General features: G+C 37.2%; 1 protein-coding gene and 1 long non-coding RNA gene across 4 annotated transcripts in view; one reads left to right on the top strand and one right to left on the bottom strand.

Moving 5' to 3' along the window:
* Positions 1-15,662, top strand: part of LOC121376222 (doublesex- and mab-3-related transcription factor 2-like) — a 42,226-nt gene extending 26,564 nt beyond the window's left edge. For all 3 annotated transcript variants that reach the window (XM_041504037.1, XM_041504039.1, XM_041504040.1), the window contains 3 exons: positions 4,279-4,619; positions 10,974-11,110; positions 13,714-15,662. In XM_041504037.1, the coding sequence (XP_041359971.1) occupies positions 4,282-4,619; positions 10,974-11,110; positions 13,714-14,585 (1,347 nt within the window). In that variant the 5' untranslated portion in view covers positions 4,279-4,281 and the 3' untranslated portion in view covers positions 14,586-15,662. The remainder of the gene's footprint in view (positions 1-4,278; positions 4,620-10,973; positions 11,111-13,713) is intronic.
* On the bottom strand, positions 8,082-19,849 carry LOC121376224. The gene is made up of 2 exons (XR_005958417.1): positions 19,660-19,849; positions 8,082-8,747 (listed from the first exon to the last, which is right to left on the bottom strand). It is a non-coding gene; the product is annotated as an uncharacterized LOC121376224 (long non-coding RNA).
* Between the last annotated feature and the right edge of the window lie 1,406 nt (positions 19,850-21,255).

The following is a 21,255-nucleotide window of genomic DNA, read 5'->3' as shown; positions in this document are numbered from 1 at the left end:
ACGAGTGTGAAATCAATACGATGTTTCCAGCATTTGGCGCTCATATAATCCATGCATGTCAATAAATGTAAATGTGAATGTAAATACAGTTATACTTGTTTAAATACGTCTCTGTGAATTGTTATATTATTTATTTTCTACCGTCCCTATTTGGGGCATTTTTGTGTATGTTTAAAATATTGGTATATACAGATGTGAAAATCAAATGCACAACTTTAACCAGGCTACATGAAATAAACTTCAGTGGTTATTCAATATAGCTGTGACTGACGTTATAAAAACTAACAGTTTTGTAACGTCAATCACTGCGGTTGTAATGATCACCAAAGACCACTCTTGGTTAGCCTGATGAACTTTACGTCAACTTACAAGTAGCTATTTATCATCTGATATGGATCTAACAGCAAGAGAAATGTTTGAATACAATATTGATCAAAATAGAGTACATGCATTCAAATGTTACAAAACTGGCTGTAAATAAACGTCGGCCATCAGGGAAATGCCCAAATGTTGTAATCAAGACTACAAAAGAATGCAATATACCTGTCAGTGGGTGGTTGGGATTGTTAGGGTGGAGCTTTTTGTGGGGTTTTGTGTTGTTTGTTTTTGTTTTTGTTTTGGGGGTGGGTTTGGGGGTTGGGTTTTTTGGGGGGTTGTGGTTTGGGGTTGTTTTTTGGGGGTTTGGGGGGGCTGTTGGTGTTCTTGTTGTTGTTGTTGTTTTTGGGGTGGGGGTATTTTAAGTTTCACCGGTAACGTAGTCTAGTTTGATGATTTGTGTGGTGTTTCTCCAAATATTTCTGCCTTACCTACCGAATATGTAATCGTTATGCTATGATCATCAAACTACAGTAATTATAGTTTGATATATTAAATTTGTGTTTGTATTCATCTATTTCTTTGTTAAATTCGTTTTGATCTATTGAATGAACAAGGAGACTTCCTAAAATACGAAGATTTCATAGCAAAATATCACATACCTACGAATGTTTTTGCAATATGCTTCATTAATAAATGCTAATCCTTTATACATAACTTAAACAACTTACAATTTTTACATCATTAAAAAATCTCATTTTCACATTTAAACTAAGCATGTTGTTAAAAGACAAAAGTGGCTGCAAACATATATACGATATACTAAATACTAGAATAACAATACCAAAAGCACAAATAAAATATGCAAATGAGGGATTTATGTATAATATACAGGAATGGGAAACGTTTTATACTCTCCCTTTCCATAGCGTGAAAGATACATCTTTAGCATGGTTTCAATATAAAATTTTGCACAGAATCCTTGCGGCTAACAAATTCTTACATATTATTCATTATATTGATTTTAATGCTTGTAGCTTTTGTAGCAATTATCCAGAAACACTACTACATTTTTTTTTTTTTTTAAGTGTGACAAAGTTCATAATTTATGGAAAGATGTAAAATCATGTATTCTATGTAAAACAGGAAACGAAATCAATTTCAGCAAAGATATTGTCATATTTGGTATAACTAATAACAAAAAGAGAAGCTTCATAAATTGGTTAACTGTAGATATCAAGTATTATATCTACAGTATGAAAATACAGGGAAAACAATAATAGTGTTAAAAATATGTTTTAAAATTTGATATCGATTTTTTTTTTAAATTGTAGCTATGAAACGTTCCATAAAAATGGATTCCTTGGCTTGACCTTTTTATTGAATGAAACTTAACAATACCACTTCTTACCGACAGCAATAAAAGCAGCTATTTAGTTTGTCTGGAAATAGATTTCATCACAATATTGCCTTCTTTCAATGTTTTTTATTCTCTGCCATACACATGTTTCTTACCCTTCCAAGCACTCTTTTTTTTTCCATCTTTTTTTACTATTCTGTTTTGATTTTAAGTTAAATTACATCGTATACATTATCCCTATATGTGTGAAATAATAATACAGTAGTAGTACATGGTAATGGTAGTGGTGATGACAATAATAATAATGATAAATGTACTATTTTCTATTTCAATTTATTCTTTAAATTGATTTACTTTTCCTTCAGTCTTTCTTTCTTCTTTCTTTATCTCCTTCCTTCTATTTATTTTTATTATTTCTAGCTTCTCTGTTAACCCCATAAAACTATAAACTATGTTTTACATGTATCTATGTCCATTATTACTGTTCAATTAATGTGATATATATATATATATATATATATATATATATATATATACTATTCACTTATGTACAATGTTTAACATATTAAATGACTGTAAAGTAGCGATACCAGGGCCTCAACACTGGCACTGCTATATTTATTTTTTGGGGTCAATAAAGTTTGTTTTTTAAATAGTTTTAGAGTTCAAGCACTTTTTCCTTGACAAAAATCTGAACGATTTAGATCGTCTTTTGAAGAGATTGTGAGAAAGGGGTGTAGTGGTTTTACGCCTTCTCGCTTAGCAGCTAACTCACCCTTGGTTGGAGATGCGAACCCTGTACCTACCATTCTTAAAGTCGATTGCTTTACCACGGGCGAGATCTAGCTCAGTCGATAGAGCGCTCACCCGAGGTGCTTGCATCGTAGGATCGACCCACCTCAGTCGACCCATTCTCTGATTGCCTTTTATCCGTCCCAACCAGTCCACCAAAGGGCATGGTATGTGCTGTCCTGTCTGTGGGAAAATTCATTTAAAAAAGATCCCTTGCTAGTAATCGAAAAATGTAGCGTGTTTCCTCCAAGTCTTCTAGTTACCAATTACCAAATGTTTGACACCCAAGAGCTGATGTTTAATAAATCAGTGTGCTCTGGTGGTGTCGCTAAACAAAATAATGTTTTAACTTAGGTATAAAATGTATTAATGTTCACTTCAGCCCGGTTATGATGTTAAATACAACTAGATTTGAGCTATCAGTTACTGAGTATGTTTGGCGTTGTTTCTACGAATTATATTCTCGCGAGCTGTACAATACACACACCTGAAATATTAGTTCTCCCTTGTGTGGCCATTTTTTGTCTGTAATATTTCTGAATAAATAGATAATTATGACCCCTTGTGGCCACTTAACTTCCACAGTATTTCAGAGTAAATAGCAGACTGGGATTCGTTTGTGTGCTCCGCCATCGTGTCTCGGTTTGGTCTAAAGTTCCTCGCCCCGAGACTATGGAACTGTACGATTGTTAAATGAACATCAGGTGCACGATAACACCAGACCCCTGAAGATCTTGTAAACAGCTACTTACTGAAAATATCAAAATAGTGAAAATGACCCTGAAGATCTTGTAAACAGCTACTTACTGAAAATATCAAAATAGTGAAAATGGCCCTGAAGATTTTGTAAACACATATTTACTGAAAATATCAAAATAGTGAAAATAACCCTGAAGACACTATATTTATATTTTTGCACAACTATTTGCACTGTTTTAATTTAATTTTTAACTGTTAACTTTTTATTGATCATTAATTTTTATTTTTATTGATCATTAATTCATTGATGAAGTTACCTCCGTTTGTTCCACACCCAATAGCTGATTACGTATTCATTCATTCATTCATTTATTTATTATTCGTTTATTCATTCATTCATTCACTTATTTAATATCCATTCATTCATTCGTGGCCGTAGCCAGAGGGGTCATGGGTCTGGGGCAGTTGCCTCATAAATGTCCACAGAAAAATATGTTAATTTGTATTCACGAAATAGTAATGATAATTTACTTCTATAGATTATTCAAAATTAGGGTAGACCCAAAACAAATTGTAATAGCTTTTTGTCTTCACAATTCAGGAATAATCTTTGAACAACATACTCATAATCCTCCATAGGGGCTATACCTAATTTCCATAAATCCAATAAGGTGTATTTACTGTTGCAGTCTGGTAGAAACTAGAGATGATTTTTGAGCCATTCAAACAATAAAAATAGTTTTGGGTGGATGGGGAATAAATTCCTGATTCGATCCAGTAATTTTGGGTATTCATTCATTCATTCATTCATTCATTTATACTTTATATCCAATTAAGGTTCAAGCACGCTGTTGGGCACACACCTCAGCCATCAGGACTGTCTGTCCAGGATACTGGGTTAGTGATTAGTTGTTAGTGGTTAGTGAGAGAGAAGTCGGTGTAGTGGCCCTTACATCTCTGCTCTGGGTGGGAGCTCGTACCGAGATGCGAACCCAGTACCTATCAGCCTTATGTCCAATGGCTAAACCACTACACCACCGAGGCCGGTCCATTAGGTATATATGAATGCCCTCTTTAAAACGTATTTCAACTTCTGCTGGTTTCTGTTTCAGACGATGGACGAGGATAGCGACTCGGTGCAACTAGACGACGACGAATATCTCGATATCGAGGAAGACGACGACGACGAAAGCGTCGATGAAAGCGTCGACGAGAACGAAACGCGCGCAGAGATACAGGAAAACCTGACCGCCGGCGGAAACAGCGACAAGTCTAAAAGTGTACCTCGACGTCTTCTACGGACGCCTAAATGCGCACGATGTCGCAACCATGGCGTCGTGTCGTGCCTCAAGGGACATAAGCGATACTGTAGATGGCGCGACTGTCAGTGTGCTAATTGTTTATTGGTCGTTGAGAGACAGAGAATAATGGCGGCCCAGGTGGCGCTCAGAAGGTATGATACACTTTATTATTTCTGATTATTATTGAAATGTTACATCTGTTTTTACTGTTTCTTTCTTTGATTGATTTGCTTGATTTGGTAGGGTTGGTTTTGTTTTGTTTTTGTTTTGTTTCTGAGGAGGCGTGGGTGGGTTTTTGTATTGATTTATTTTGTTGTTATTTTGCTTTGGTTTGGAATTTGGGGGGCGGGGGTGGTGGTTACGAACACCGATGTGTGCACGATGTCGCAAACAAGGGACACAAGTGATATTGTAGATGGCGCGACTGTCAGTGAGCTAATTGTTTATTGGTTGTTGAGAGATAGAGAATAATGGCCACCCAGGTGTTTTATTGGTTTAGTTTTAGACGATTGCTTTTCGGAATGTATTAAACAGACTGTCTTGCGTTTATTGTTGTTGTGACATGTTACCTACCATTAAAGCCTTTTATCCACTAAAAGGGGGATTTAGCTCGGTCGGTTGAGTGCTCGCATGAGTTGCTTACGTCGCAGGATCGAACCATCCATGTGGATCAATTCAACTGATTGGGTTGTTTCTGGTTACAACCAGTGCACAGCAACTGGTCAAAGGCCGTGGTATGTGCTTTCATGTCTGTGGTAAAGTGCATATAAAAGATCCCTTTCTGCATTATGAAAAAGGTAGCGTTTTCCTCTGAGGAGTCATATTACCAAATGTTTGACATCCAATAGCCGATGATTCATTAATCAATGTGCTCTAGTGGTGTATTTAAATGAAACAAAACTTTAACAACTAAAGTAACACGTCAAATGTATGATATTGTTTAGAATAGCAGTGCTTATATACACACTGTGTTTCCGATCGTCCTAGTGTTCATAGCAGCTGAAACGGTTTTACAATAATTTCCTTCGTACGAAAAAACAACAACTTTGTATTAGGCAGCAAAATGAATTTTGAGTTACTACATATATTACGGGGACCAAAAACACATTGTGTATATAGACACTAATATTTAAGACTTCATTTACTTGGTCATGATGAGTACCGCAACAACAACAAAAAACAAGAGATGGGTTATCTGAATTAGTTTTTACGTAACCAGTAACTCATTTACTCAAATTTTAAATACAGAGGCGTGTTAACTGTAATTAATTGTTGTTGAAAACGCTCACCTGCGTGAAAACATGTTAAGATGGCAAAAACCTCAGGACTGTCTCTTTAAATTCTCTTTTTATTTTTTTTAAATATGGTTGGTTGGTGGGTGGGTAGGTAGGCGGGTAGTTGGGTGTTTCAGTGGCTTGGTTTGATCGTTGGTACGTTAACTGTTGGTTGTGTGGTTCGTTTGTTGGGGGGTTTCCGTGTTATTGTTGTTGTTGTTGTTGTTGTTGTTGTTGTTGTTTTTCGGAGTAAGGGTAGGTGTTCTATTTATTAAATTGATTCAAGTATTATTCACATCTGTTAGACATGTTTTGAAAATACTCACCAGGACCCAGTTCCACGAAGCTATCTTAGCACTAAGTTAACCTTCTTAAGTGCATAACTTAAGAAGATCTTAGCGCTAAGATCGCATCGTGGAGCGGGGCCCTCGACTTCTTGTATATAGTTATAACTGAAGTATTTGGAATCAAATTGGAAAAGCAAGCACTGTTTATAGTGTATTTGGATAGATACTAAAAATATCGAATTTGTATATCTTCATCTTTAGGTGGACAACGTATATTATGCAAGAATGCCGTATTGGTAGGTTTTTTTAATATATTGTAGAATATATTTTAAAGCAGGTTTTATGGGGGAAATACGTATATTTATTATTTATTACATTTTCTCCGATTATTAATTTTTCTTTTTTATATTTCACAAAAATAATAATAATAAAAATATAATAATAATGTTCATAAAATTGAGTAACTGGATAATGTTTCAGTGAATCTTGGAACTATTGCATTTAAAATCGTTTGAGTCTAATATAGAAACTGATATTAAATTATTGCTTTACTTCATTGTCGTTTGCACATAAAAACAGTATTATTGTTAGAATTTTCCTTGTTTACTCTAAACATAAACAATACCGCAAGAAGTCAATTTTTATTTTGTAATATACACGTAATAACACAAATACAGGTTTTATATTTTCTTTTTTTATAAAGTAATTAATTTATTTATATATTTTTATTTATTACTTCACTCAAAAGTGTTCAGTATAATCTCTATAATATACCACAGTGAAATGTTTATATTAATTCTGCTTTATAGAATGTGGCTGAATATGGCTGAGGTATTTGTTTTATAAATACACCTAATGATATAGAAGTGCGTAGATTTTAAATTTTATACAAATGCTTATAATACACATTTATTCTAATAGGTGGGGTTTTTTACGATCCTCTGGTTGTTTCAGAGATGTTGACATTTCACCCATTAATTAATAAGTATAATATGAAAGCACTGCACATATGTAACACTTACCATACACGAAAAATAAAGGATTGACTTAGATATACTGTAAAATGAAATAACTGAATTATGTTTAATTATTTATATTTACTTATTTATTTATATTTAATTATAGCAGAGACCAAAGACTTCTTTTGGGTATATTTTAAAATCCGTGAATTGCCACCAAATCAAACCCAGTAGACGGTAATAGTAACATAATACTGTGTGACTAAAGTTGCTACATCAAACGTTTCAATCAACATAATATGCACCTTTAAAGTAATCTGAACGACAAAACCGTTTCCAAGTCGTATTTAGATTCAGTCGAAAGGGCGTTCTAGACAAAGCCGTGATTGATTCCATGATCGACTATCAGGTACTTATTTTTACGAGGACTGCCAATCCCCCAGGAGATCCGTAACAGGATATTTCATCCCCTGCATCGCCTGTAAGAGGACTGCCATTTCCAAGACTTGCTTAAAAATTCGTACCATAACAAATTGGGATTATGTTGCTGGTTTCAGATTCAGCAGAAAACGTCTTTGACTACCCTACCAAAATTGTCCTCTTAATTTGAGTGGCTGATATCAGTTCAAATTAAATTACAGCTATATTACTGGTCAGATGAAACAAGTCATATTATATATATATATATATCACTAATAACAAGAAAGGCAGTATTCAGTGTTGTATTTCAAGTGTCGGGCACGGTGAAGCCGCCAGACTTAAGTCTTTAAGGGCATGGGTTCACATCTCGGTACCGGCTTCCACTAAAAGCGACTTTAACGACTCAATGGGTAAGGCCACTATACAGGGCGACTTATTTCACTAACAACTAAAACACTTTCCTGGACACAGCCCAGATAGCTATGGCATGTGCCCAGGGCAGCGTGCTTGAACATCAATTGGACATAAGCACGACAATAAGTATAAATGAATGACGGAATGAACATAAAACCGGTCACATGTCGTTTGGTATACTGCTACCTATTAAGCTAACAAATCATGCTATTAAACCTACGACTAGTACTGACTAGATATAAAACAATGGAATCCGGTGATAATTGTTGATATTGTCTTTAATAAATTAAATAAGGGTTTGACAAAACATAACATCCCTACCAGCAGGATGTATAACATGTATCTGTTAGTTCATTCTTTGATGTTCCTGTCCAGAAAACATGGGCGATAAGGAAATAACGACGCGACTCGCCATATGGCCCGAGATAAAATATCATCAACAAGCGAAAGGATTTGTGTAAGCTTATCACACAAACAAATAGTCCCCCGGAAACAAACACAGATCATACATGTAATCTCTGAACTTTCTCTTGAAAACGTAGATGGCGTTTCATATCCACCGCTAAACGAAACACCTGGTTATTATAGGCGAGTTTATCGTAAACCGAGAAGCTCGCTTCCGTTAATGAACCAAAGTTCGGAAATAAATCAAAATTTGGGGGAGATCAGAAGCGCGTCGCCAGTGCGCATGTAGATCTCTATCCGTGACATGTCTCGCGTTGCGCGTGCTGTCGGGTCAGGTGCCAAATAGTTCCGATTAATGTATTAATTACCAAACGACTGGTATCGTTTGTAACGAGACGCGTCACGCGGAGGTCGTTTTGCTTAATGTCTTGCAGGCTACCTCGTGCCAGTCTACGGTCTATTAGCGCCGGAGAATTTAACACGTGTTGGTGGTTTGTCAGCTCGCCTTTCATTAGAAGCCACTGGGAAAAATAAAAACAATACCTTCGTGAAATCATATAGATAAATGATAGGTTGCTGGGTTGGTAGCTATAATAAAAAATATAAGACAAGATAAACTTGATTCCGTGCAAACGTTACACCTACGAAACAAGGTGCAAAACACATATACTATATACATCACCATGAAAACAAAAAAAATTAGGGAAATGATTAATTGCTCCCCTAACTTAGATTATGGGGAACTATTTTACATATTACCACATTGATACCAAATATATTCACATGCTAGGGGGATCTAAACATTACTCCCCTTGAACTCGTCTCAGAGAAGTGATGCGAAGCGAGAGTGATAGCTCCCCTTACATGGCGAGGTGTGATACTATATACAACATACATAAGTATAAGAAAGACACATACAAACATGATACTAAGCTAAAGGTAAAACAATGACTAATTCTTATACATGCTAACCTGCAATCACTATATATAGTGACAAGAAAAGATAAAGAAAGGAAGGCAATGTTTTATGTAACGATGTACTCAACACATTTTATTTACGGTTATATGGCGTCGGGCATATGGTTATGGACCACACAGATATTGAGAGTAAACCTGCTGTCGCAACTTCAGGGGCTAGTCTTTTCGATTAGCAGCAAGGGCTCTTTTATATGCATCATCCCACAGAAAGAATACAACATACCACGGCCTTTGTTACACCAGTTGTGGAGTAATGATAAATAGCCTAATGGGGAAAAGATAAAGATAAAATATATTTTTAAAATGTATTGAACATGAACGGAACTGGATGCAAAACATGTTACATGTTTGAACGAACAAGACACATACAAACATCATACTATTCTAATGATACGATGATTAGATAAAGTTCTATAATATAGTTTTTTGAGTCGGAACTACGTTTACATCAGTTATGATCAGCAAAGGATTGGTGTGTTATTAAATGTTACTTATCATTTTATTTCCAGTTGATGGTTAATATTTTTTAAAAGGTTTTGAAGACATTCTCGATTTTGACAATTTCCAGGAAGGTCGATTAATCACTATGGAACATTATTTCTGTCAATCTGTTTCATTATGTTGATCATATAGTTGTTATTGTTTTGTTTTACTCATTTCTATTGTTTGAATTTGCGATTTACTGGAGAAAAAAACCCCGTCGACTTTCAAATTTCACTTCTGACATCAATCGTCCTTCAAGATCTTTGGTGGCCATAAACCCTACTGTAATAGTGAACTACCGGTTGTAATGTTTGAACAATTAATTGACTATTATCATATAACCATTCCCCACAGCTAATATACCTTACAATTTTGGCAATTGTAAATTCTTATTAGAGTTCCCTTCTTTTTTGAAGAGTATATATATTGTAATCGGTAATGCATCCAGCACGTGTGAGTACTACCCTACAAAAAGGTAAAGTTGGGTCATACAATGGTTAATTCAATTAATTTTTCGAATTATATAGGATTGGGGGATAAATAAAAATAATTGGTTACTCTCTTAAGATATCGGCTTTATTCTGGTCAGGTCGAATGGCGAATACAGCTCGGCTAAGCCTCGCAGCGTTCGCCATTCTAACCTTGGCAGGTTAAATCCGATATCTTAAGACAGTGTCCGGTTGTTCTCTATATGTAAGAATGATTCAGGAACAAGTTTGCATATCGCACATGCACAGTCTGCGTTTTGGTTTTGAATAATAAAAAAAAATCTTGCGTAGATACATTTGTAAATATATTATTATATGAAGTTATATATTCCTGAATTTTAAATCGTTGACCAATATTGTTCTTAAATTGATGTTATGATATGGTGGTACTCATCTTCAATTAGGGGTTTTCCACAGTGAAAGTTTTTGTCTGGCTCTCAATCTCTTATGTTCAGTTTGTAACTGCTGAAACATAATAGACGTAGTTATGTAATCTGTTTTCCTTCTGAGATCACCATTGGAACATTATGGACAATTGAGGCATTTTGAGCTGTTACTAGTGTACTTATTGTCTAGATGGTGATGGCGCAATATTACTGTGCCTTTGTTTCTTTGCTCTTTTTGTTCTTTTTTTTTCTCTTTTTCTTTTTTGTTCTTCTTTTTTGACGACCCTCTTTAATTATTTCAGGTTAGACAAGTCCCTGAAGGTTCCTGTTTTCTACAAATATTCCAGTATAATAATATAACTATTTAGATTTTATGAACCATAATTAACAATCGTGCTTTAAATTATTGTAGACACCAAGCGACGGAAATGTCAGGTGCGATGAAGGCCAAGGTCAAGAATGCAGCCAATCTGCTTCAGCAACGGAAGTTGCTCCAGAGGAATCTGCGCAGTCTCCAGCAACATTCGTTGTCACGTGATATTTTAACCAGTGAGTTTGTAATTTAGTAGTATTGTTCTATAGTTATACTGTTTGACTAGAATAATAAAATAAATGTTTAAGAAACAAAACAGCAGAGATGTTAGTTATGATTAAAGTTTTGTCCCGAGTGAAACAATTTGCCAAAATAAGATTATTTTTAAACGACATAAACTTGATAATAACTGGGGTCGACCAAACAAACTTGTATGTGTGTTAATTCAAGAATTCTATAAAACATTTTGTTTCTTAAAATAACATTCTGTCAAGAATTTAGCACAATTTATTTTTATTATTGTTTTGTTTTGGGTTTTTTTTTTATTTTATTTGCTTGTTTGTTTGGGGTTTTCTTTATAGAGGAGGAGATCTAACGTTTAATTTATAAGTAAAACTGAAATAATCAGAATAGCTAACTAGCATTTGATATGGTATTAATAAAGTGTAGCTCAGTATAGTTTGAAATCTACATTGCCATTACTTCGTTCTGGACAATGTTTTAGTCTGTAGACACTGGCTAAGTTTAGTGTAGGCAAACGTTATGAGTGAAAATTCATTCATATTCATTCCTAGTAGACTTTAATTCTGTCTGCATAAACATTATTTCAGTGACAATACAGCTTTCACACGTGTATTATTTCTGTCTATCCACCCCATTTCCTGTGAGGTCTTCAGATCTTCTTACCTCAATTAAGACAAAAACGATCTGACAAAATGTTTTGTAAAATTACGTGCATAAACACCCCCTGTCTGTGTTCTGCATGACACGTGTTGATATGGGCCGTATCAGTCTCAAAAACTAGCCTTTCGTCCCAATAAACAAGCTTTGGCGCTTCATCTGTTTTCAATCGCACAATTATCATAGATCACCAAATTCTACAAAGCGGTATAACTTTCGAGGAAATTGGTTCGGTGCGCAACAGGCATCCCTTGTTGTGTGTTATACATCCTGAAAATAACAATGTTTGCTAGTCAAAAGGTAATACAAATTGTACAAACGCGATACCCGAGCCCTGTGATATTTTCTTAATGTTTCCACAAGAAACGTTTCCACTGCATGATGTTCGCGCTTTAGGCGCTCCCTACTGCGAGAAATGCCGAGAATCCGCGAGACGATTTCAATCTGTGCTTGTTTCTCCTGAATGTTTTATTTCGTGCAGTTTGGGAACTGTCGCTGAAATTTTGCAGCGATTTCCTGGTGTACAAAAATACAGAATTGTGAGAACGCTTGGGGCTTTAAATAATGTTCGGTATCTATCTAGTTCCTGTAGATATCGAGTAGGAAGGGAAAACATGTTTCTTTAACAACAACCTGACCCAAGAGCATTCGAATAAATGTTTTTGTAAGCAAAGGCGGACAAAACATGTATGATTTTTATCAAATTCAAGGCGCCGAAAAAAAGTAGCTTAGAAATTTGGAGATATCCATGTCAACTTGCAAAGCTATGATCCATTCAAGTATTTATATGTGTATCTTTTTGCACTGGCGTAATCAGAGGGGGCATGCCCCCTCCCCCGCAATCACATCTCGTCCCCTCCCCCCCTCAACTTTTATATGTGTCTGCCCCCTATAACACGACTCAGATTGCGTGCTTGCTCCAACCCCCGTCCACAATATGAGTCTCCACACCTTCCACCCCCACCCCAATATAAAATCATGGCTTCGCCAACGTTTTTTTGTGGGGGGTTTTATTGTTGTTGAAATGTAAACGAACATGCGGATGTCAATTAGTTAGCAGGTATTTAATGTACGCTAATAAGATATGTTTTTATGAAGAGTTTACGTATAGCGTAATTTAGTTTTGGAAAAAAATCAGAACCCAAAAGAATCCTTGAACTTCTTAAAGCTAAATTCTTAGAAACGAATTTCGAGTGGTTATTTAGTCAAAGGTGCATAAAAACGTACGATATTTCTGGTGGATATTTACGGTTCATTTCTTAGACTATTAATTTCTATATATCCAAGGTCGTCTTGGGTTGTTCAGTCGGACAATTAGCATTTTCTCGTCTCCATGTAAGATTTGAAGATGTGGACTTGTGGAGAGCCAGACAGATTTGTAGATGGTTATATACTCAGTAATAAATTTAATTTAACTTGATTTGGAAAAAAAGAAGCTATTTTTAGCAAGAAGTTAAATTTTAGACAAAAATATATTATAAAATAATTAGGTACCTTTCAAAAAGCTCTCTTCGGAGTTCTACAACCTGCATGTCAAGGTTACTATTCTTGTATACGAACTGGATGTAATTTCAAAATATTGCAACAGTTACATTTTCAGAAACACTCATTTATAAAATATAACATTAACTTTCAAGAACATTTAATTGCTCATTTCAGGTTACAAATTTATAAAATATAACATTTACTCTGAAGTACATTCCATTGTCCATTCCAGGTTACTAATTTATAAAATATAACATTTACTCTGATTAATGATTCCATTCCAGGTTACTAATTTATAAAATATAACATTTACTCTGATTAATGATTCCATTCCAGGTTACTAATTTATAAAATATAACATTTACTCTGAAAGAACATTTCTTTGTCAATTCCAGGTTACTAATTTATAAAATATAATATTTATTCTAAAGAATGATTTCATTGTCCATTCCAGGTTACCGATCTCGGTTGCACGCACTTCCTCCGCCAGAGGCGCTGCGGACGATGGTGCCCTACCTGAATGAGCGGATGCGGAAGCGGCGCTGTTTCGCCGACAAGGAACTGGAGATGGTGATGCTGGAGAGAGAGCAGCAAGCGGAGATGCTGAAGCGCAGAAACAGCGGGGACCCAGTCCCTAACACGGCCAGCATGGAGGCGGCCGAGAAATACCGCCTGCTGGGGAACCTTACCCCGAGGGACTTCTTGCATCGAATATTCCCCACCCACAATCCCAACGTCTTGGAACTGGTATGGCAGGGTTGTGGAGGGAACCTGGAACGTGCAATAGAACAGCTAGCGTCCGGCATGAAGTCTGATCAGATACAAGCTCTGTCGTCTCAAATGAACCAGCATGCCATGTCCGGAAACATTTTTGGAGCTTATCCTTTCTCTGTGCCCGTTATTGGACTGAAATCAGCTCTGCCGGACTTTTTGGGCTCCCAGTCACTGCGCAGTCCGTTGTGCGCAATGAACCTTTCGCCGTGGGGTATTCATGTTAATATGCCGTCCAGTATTCTTCCGGGTTATACGCCCTTCAGGACTTCGGAAAGTGTTCATTCTCAGATGAAAAAGACTCAACTAAAGTGTGCGGACATCAGAAATCCGAGTGGCGCGGATACGACAAGGAGACGTTCTGCGTTTCACTCCATCATTCCCAGTGGCGGCGCCACACTAGTTGGTGGTGCTCGGTCGGTGTCGGGGGAAAGTGTATCCACCAGTCCAAAAAGTCCGGGTTTTTGCTCTGATGAAATTCTAGACAATAACAAATCAGTGAATCTGAAAACAGCTCCATTAAAGTTTTCTGTGGAATCTATAATGGCAAAATAGTTGTGTGCTTTTTTTCTAAGACACCAGTTGTGTGTTAGCTATGACAAAATGCAACAGTGTGTGAAAAATACAATTTTGTGATTTATAAAATATATTGGATAACGTTTACTTGGATACGTTGTGATTGGTGACATTTAAAATTTAATACACCATGAAGACAAGCTATTATTCTGTTATTGACCAATACATCGGAAATGGGTATTTCTTATAAGGTGTTACATAATTCGGTATAGATTGTTATTTTATCACTGGCAGTTTTCTTGTAAGATATGAAACAATGCTTATGATTGTCCTTTTTTCGCTACCAACTTGTTCTCCTGGTCGATTTCTGAAATAATCTGGACAGTGTTTTCCACTGAGAATTATGAGAAATTATTTCCACCTCTAGCCATGTTGAGATTACATCAAGTAGAGAATAATAAATCATATATCTACATGTGGATTAGCTTTTGTCTATTGCATTTTTTTTAATCACACAAACATCTAAATTGTTTGAAAATGTTCTATAATAGCTTTGCTTTGTAATAAATGCAATACATATGATAGTATTTCGGTTTAAAGGTGAGACATTATAATTATTGCATTAGATCGGGTATGGAGAGCTATTAATTTGTTACGATAGACTTGGAATTGATTGCCGTTGCAATTTCGCAGTCTTTGTATTGTACCAAAAAATATATATCTACCCCCACCCACCCCAACAAAAACAGGAAGAAACAGGCAATTTATGATCGAAATGTTTAATTACAATTGCAATGAGATAGATATCTATCCCGTACATGTTCACGTTATGGTACTAACATCTTGGGGTGTTTTGCATAGTATATTTTATTGAATGCTGACAGATGAAAAAAACTACACTTTTTTGGTGGGAGTATATGTTATTTCCAGTGTTCCACCATGATTTTCGTGCATGGAAAGTTTGTTATCCATCTTACGTCGTGAAGTTACACCGACATTAATGGGTGCTAAAATAGTTTATCTGACGTACATATTTGTTAGAAAGCGTTCGTCAGAATGTAATTATTGTATCACTTTACCGTCTTCCTTTCCAAATAAACATGTTTTAGAAAGATAGATTATACGTTGTTTTTTTTTTTTGTCGTTTTATTAAGAATCAGATGGCTTGTAATAGTTAGGACATGTTCGTGAAGATCAAAACGTTTAATATACTGCTAGCCTATAGGCTATATTGTTTTGGAAATTATTTTATTAAACATATGGCGTCGTGGTTAAGCCATCGGACTACAGGCTGGTAGGTACAGGGTTCTAACGACTCAGTGGGTAGGTGTAAGGCCACCAAGCCCTCTTCTCTCTCACTAACCACTAACAACTAACCCACTGTCCTGGACAGACAGCCCATTTAGCTGAGGTGTGTGTGCCCAGGACAGCGTGCTTGAACCTTAATTGGATTATAAGCACGAACATAAGTTGAAATGAATGAATGTATGTAAAAAGGGTATGTTATTTTATTTTCATTAAATATATCGAAAAACAAAAGAAACGCGAATAACGTAATGTATACTAAAAGGCAAAAGTTATTGTGACACACAAATGACAAAGATAATTGATGATAAGTTTTTATTGCCGTGTATGAAACGTTATAACATGGAAAGACAAATGTCAGAAGGTATGGAAACGAGCAATAGTCCATGAAAAGGGCGCACCTGCCATATGCAAATGAGCCACATCACTAGAGGGGGGTCCAGGGCGAAGTTCACACAGTCAGTAGCGAGTGTGTCGACCTTGAGCACTGATACAGGCCTGGCACCGTCGTCTCATTGAGGCCACTAAATGCTGGAGAAAGTTCCTGGGAATGCCATTCTAGACCTGAGGAAGAATCAGCCGGACTTCCTGCAGTGTTGGAGGATTTGGAAGACGTCGCAAGCGTCGCTCCATTTCATCCCAGACATGTTCGATTGTTGACAAATCCGGGAACATGGCAGGCCAGGGTAGCACATCAGCATTGTTCTGATTCAGATTCTGCTGCACAACTCTAACAATGTGTGGTCTGGCGTTATCGTGTTGTAATGTCATCCCGGGGCCGTTCTGTTGTAAAAACGGTAACACATTTGTTTGCAAAATTTCATGTCGGTACCTCACAGCATTCAAATTGCCTTCAATTACAACTATATGGGTCCGGCCTGTGGCTGTAATTCCACAACATATCATAACGCCACCACTTCCAACACGATCCCCTTCAAGAACACATGGCGTGACGTAACATTCACCTTGACGTCTATATACACGTGTCCTGCCGTCAGATCTGTGGAGAAGGAAACGGGATTTATCAGTGAAGAAGACACGTGCTGTCCATCGCAGGTGTTGTCTGCACCACTGGAGACGTCGACGTCGATGTTCTGGCGTCAGGATTGGCCTTCTGGCTGGGCGTCTTGTACTGATGCCGTAGATGCGTAAACGTCGTCGGACTGTCCTCACCGATACACCTCTGTTGCCAGGGATGGTACGGGCTGTGAGGGTTGCTGCCTAGAGCCTATTTTGAAGATGCGTTGTTCGGATCCATGTGTCTTGGCGAGGGGTTGTCACGGGTGGTCGGCCGCTACGGGGACGGTCCCTGACCTGGTTGTTCTGTTGATACCGTTGCCATAAGTGCCATATGATATTTCTGTGGACGTTGAATTGACGTCCCAGATTGAAGCATCCCTATGACTCGTCATCTGTCATTTTCACTAAGGCGTGGCATGACGAAATTGCATCAAACAGTTCACTAATGGTGTTTTTCGGACTTCTGGACTTCTTAAGGCTGCACAGAGTGGCAATGATTTGCGACTGAATGTCTGGCCTTTTATGGTGAAAACTGGACAGCATTTCTCCCGAATATTCCATGTTTCTTGCACAAAGCATGCAATCGCTGCAACAACTGCTTGGTTGCACTTCTTCGAGCTGTTTCATGCACATTTTCTCTGGTTTACATCCATAAATCCATTCACAAATTTATTACTCCAAACAATCCATGGCACAATAACTTTTGCCTTTTAGTATATGATATAGAATATACATTTTATGATAATAGTTAATTCGGTAAACAGACTGTCAAAATGGGCCTAAAATGTCAACAAGACATCGATAATTTTAATAGACACAAAACTAATGGATTTCAAACTGAACAATTTGGGTTTTAATTAAAGAAAAGTAACTTCATATTCGCGTTTCTTTTGTTCAGTATATTATGCTCATATTAATAATTTAAAAAATAATAATAATAAAAAAAAAACAATAAAAAAAACAGACATCAATGGTGAAGTGGTAAAGGCGTAGTTTAAAATGTGCTGAGGTGTTTGTTTTGTTTAACGACACCACTGGAGCACATTGATTAATTAATCATCGGCTATTGGATGTCAAACATTTGTTAATTCTGACTCGTAGTCATCAGAGGAACCCGCTACATTTTTTCCTAATGCAGCAAGGGATCTTTTATATGCATTTTCCCACAGACAGGAAAACACATACCACGAGAAAAAACAATCAGCTGAATGGATTCACCGAGGTGATTCGATCCTGCGACGTAAGAACCTGAAGTGAGCACTCAACCGACTGAGCTAAATCCCGCCCCTGTGCTGAGTGTAGTAAAACAAATATTCCTTGCCTTTCATTTGTTATTCGTTTTTACTGCCCCCACCTCCGTAATTTTAGCTAGATACGGCCCTGGAGATGTTAAAGTTTGTTTTGTTAAAGGAACCAAAAGAGCACCTTGATTAATCAATCATCGGTTATTGTAAATCAAATATTTCACAATTCTGTGACACGTAGTCTCCACAGGAAACCCGTTACATGTTTCCCATAGCAGAAAGGAATATATGTATATGCATTTACCTTAAGGACAGAACACCGCGTACCACGGCCTTCGATATACTAGTCATGAGGCACTGGTTGGGACGGATAATGAGTCCACCGTTGGGATTCGATCCTACCGTCCAATCATCTCAGGCAAGTGTTCAACCGACTGGGCTACATTCCGCCCCTCGTCCCTGGAACGACTGTGGGAATTTTCAAACATGGACAGTCAATTACTGACGTTTGACATTTGGGAGTTTTACTGCATCACTCAACATTTCAGGCACGATTTCAACTAATCAATATTATCAGTAACAATGCCAACCATGATCCAGTATTTCGATTTCTGCCATGACTATTGATGGCAACTGTAACAAAACATTGTTAACATTATTCAGTTCAAACGGGGCGGAAAGTAGCCCAGTGGTAAAGCGTTGGCTTGGTGCGCTGTGGGTCAGGGATGTGGGTGCTGTCGGGTTTCTTTCTGTAGTGTGTGTATTAGTGATAAATATCTGATTTTTTTTTAATCAAGTAACTCCAAAATGGTCGATGTAAATGTATTTGACGTCAGACATAGGATTGGATTGGTGTGATATTAGAGAGGAAATCTTTGCCAAATTTTTGGTTGTCGGCAATTGCAAAAAAAATATATAGCTTTGTCTCTGACTGTAATGAGAGAGTATTTATGTCCAAATGTCCGTCTAGCTCTCTTACAGTCAGAGTACTCGGGCTAGGGGTCACAACGAGGCTGTGAAGCTGGCGGGTGGGGAGGGGGTGGTAGTATTATTGCAATTAGTTTAATAGTGTCAAAACAAGCAGGAGCGGATGCAGGAAGGGGGTGAAACGCTTAAATGTCACCTGGGGTATTTAGAAGTACACTAATATATATTATCTTCATAGTAATATCCAAAGAAATTTTGCGTCAAACTGATCATTGTAAACATGTAAGCACTTCGAACTATGGAGGGGATGCGCATCTCCAACACCCTCGAGGGTAGGTCCTGTGATTAAATTAATACGCTAAACTGAATTGAATTAACTTCGCGAACATTTCTTCTTGTACAGTCTTACTAATATGCATTACTACCATTAGCATAGCGGGGGGCTACAGGGTGGGGGGCATGGAGGCCATGGTCCTCCTTAAATACATGGTCCTCCTCCCCTTCCAATGCGGGTGGCTCCTCAGTATAAAATCTTGGCTACACCAATGCCTACGAACACCCAGTCCGACTTGAACGGTCCATAAATAAACAATCAAACAATCATATTGAATACTTACCTCTAACATTGCAATGTAACATCACAGTAGATAGCTGTCGTCTTTAGTCTTAGATCCAGCAGTATTAGATCCATGCACAGATGTTTTAACTTTATACACATTAAAATAAATATGTTTATAAATGTCAAAAAGCGATTCGGTTCGCACATTTCAGAAGTTAAAACTATATCCAGAAGAATGTACGGGGTATCCCTTTGACATCAATTTGCATATTATTAAAACATTGCTGACGTCATGCCAAAGCATTGTTGACGTCACGTCAAAGGAATGTTGACATTTCTATGGTAACGTTTCCGGCCATTTTCGTTACTCTATGGACAATGTCAAAATACCATTGGAATGCTCACCCCTGCACCCTCCCCTTGCATGTCCGTAGGAACAGGGGTGGAGTGGGGGGTGTGTGTGGTCAGGACAAAAATGTACGGGGTTTTTTTCCCTGGCTTGTGGCACCTCCCCCCACCCCCCAAAATACACTAAAAACGTTGCTTTCCCCATTACAGAGTGTCACACACGCACGCACGCACGCACACACACTCCAGATGTCGTCCATACGGGCTTGCCAGGGGTGTAGGCTGAGGGATTCGGGGGGTTTGGACGGTTTTTTAAATGGTAGTTGCATGAAATTATTTGAATGATAGTAGAAATAGCGTAATTTTAATGGGATTCCTAAGTTAGGTGCTTGCACAATTTGCTGAGCCTAGACTGATGTGATCAAAAATATTTAGGGGTCCCAGCAGGTTTGTGATCCTTAAGGTTTTCCAAATGAGGGGTCACGGGACCCCTTTGACACCCTCCTCATCCCCGGATCAGCGCTTGCTATATATTTATAATATTTTTCGTACGTACGGAATTATTGCGAGACCTTATCATGTTTGAGCTACTTACATATATTTAATAGGATGGCCAATAACACACTGAATACATATAAACAAAACTCCAAGTATAATTAATATGTATTTTTTAGTCGTTAAAGATTTTATTTGTCAGTAGGCAGCAAACTTGGGAAAGTTTCTTTAATGGGCATGTAGTTCAAAGTAGAACAAAATAATAATAAATAAATAAATATATTAAAAAAAAAACATACATTAAGTTCGTAGTATAATTTTTATATTTTAAGACCCAAAAATGACCAGATATATGTTTGGCGGGAAACCAAACGAAATATCTGTTTAACGACACCTAAGGCTTTTATCTAAGGCTATTTGGTGCCTAACTTAAGGTTATTTCGATATTTAGTCTACAAAAGAAAGAGAGGAAACCCGACCAGCCATATAGACTGAGTCTATTCCTACCGATAAAGCAGTAATGGATCTTGTATGTGCACTCTAGCAGACTGGTTTTTGTGCCTAATTGAGGAAAATTATACGATAGAAGACGATGGTACCAGCAGTGTCGGCTTTATAAGGAGGAAAAGGGGGCAATTTCTCCGGCCCCCGTAGCCAGAGGGGCCCCCCGGGACTAAGGACTTCATTTATTAAAAAAATATAATAATTATAAAATTAGTTTTTTTTATTTTTATTTGTCATGTAATTTAATTTCTATGTTGAGGGCTCCGGAACCTGAAGTGCCCCGGGCCCCGTAAGGTCTAAATCCGGC

This window comes from Gigantopelta aegis, chromosome 6, assembly GCF_016097555.1.
Source record: "Gigantopelta aegis isolate Gae_Host chromosome 6, Gae_host_genome, whole genome shotgun sequence".
Classification (NCBI taxonomy): domain Eukaryota; kingdom Metazoa; phylum Mollusca; class Gastropoda; order Neomphalida; family Peltospiridae; genus Gigantopelta; species Gigantopelta aegis.
The sequence above is the reverse complement of the archived record's forward strand: the minus strand, read 5'-3'. Positions and strand labels throughout refer to the sequence as shown.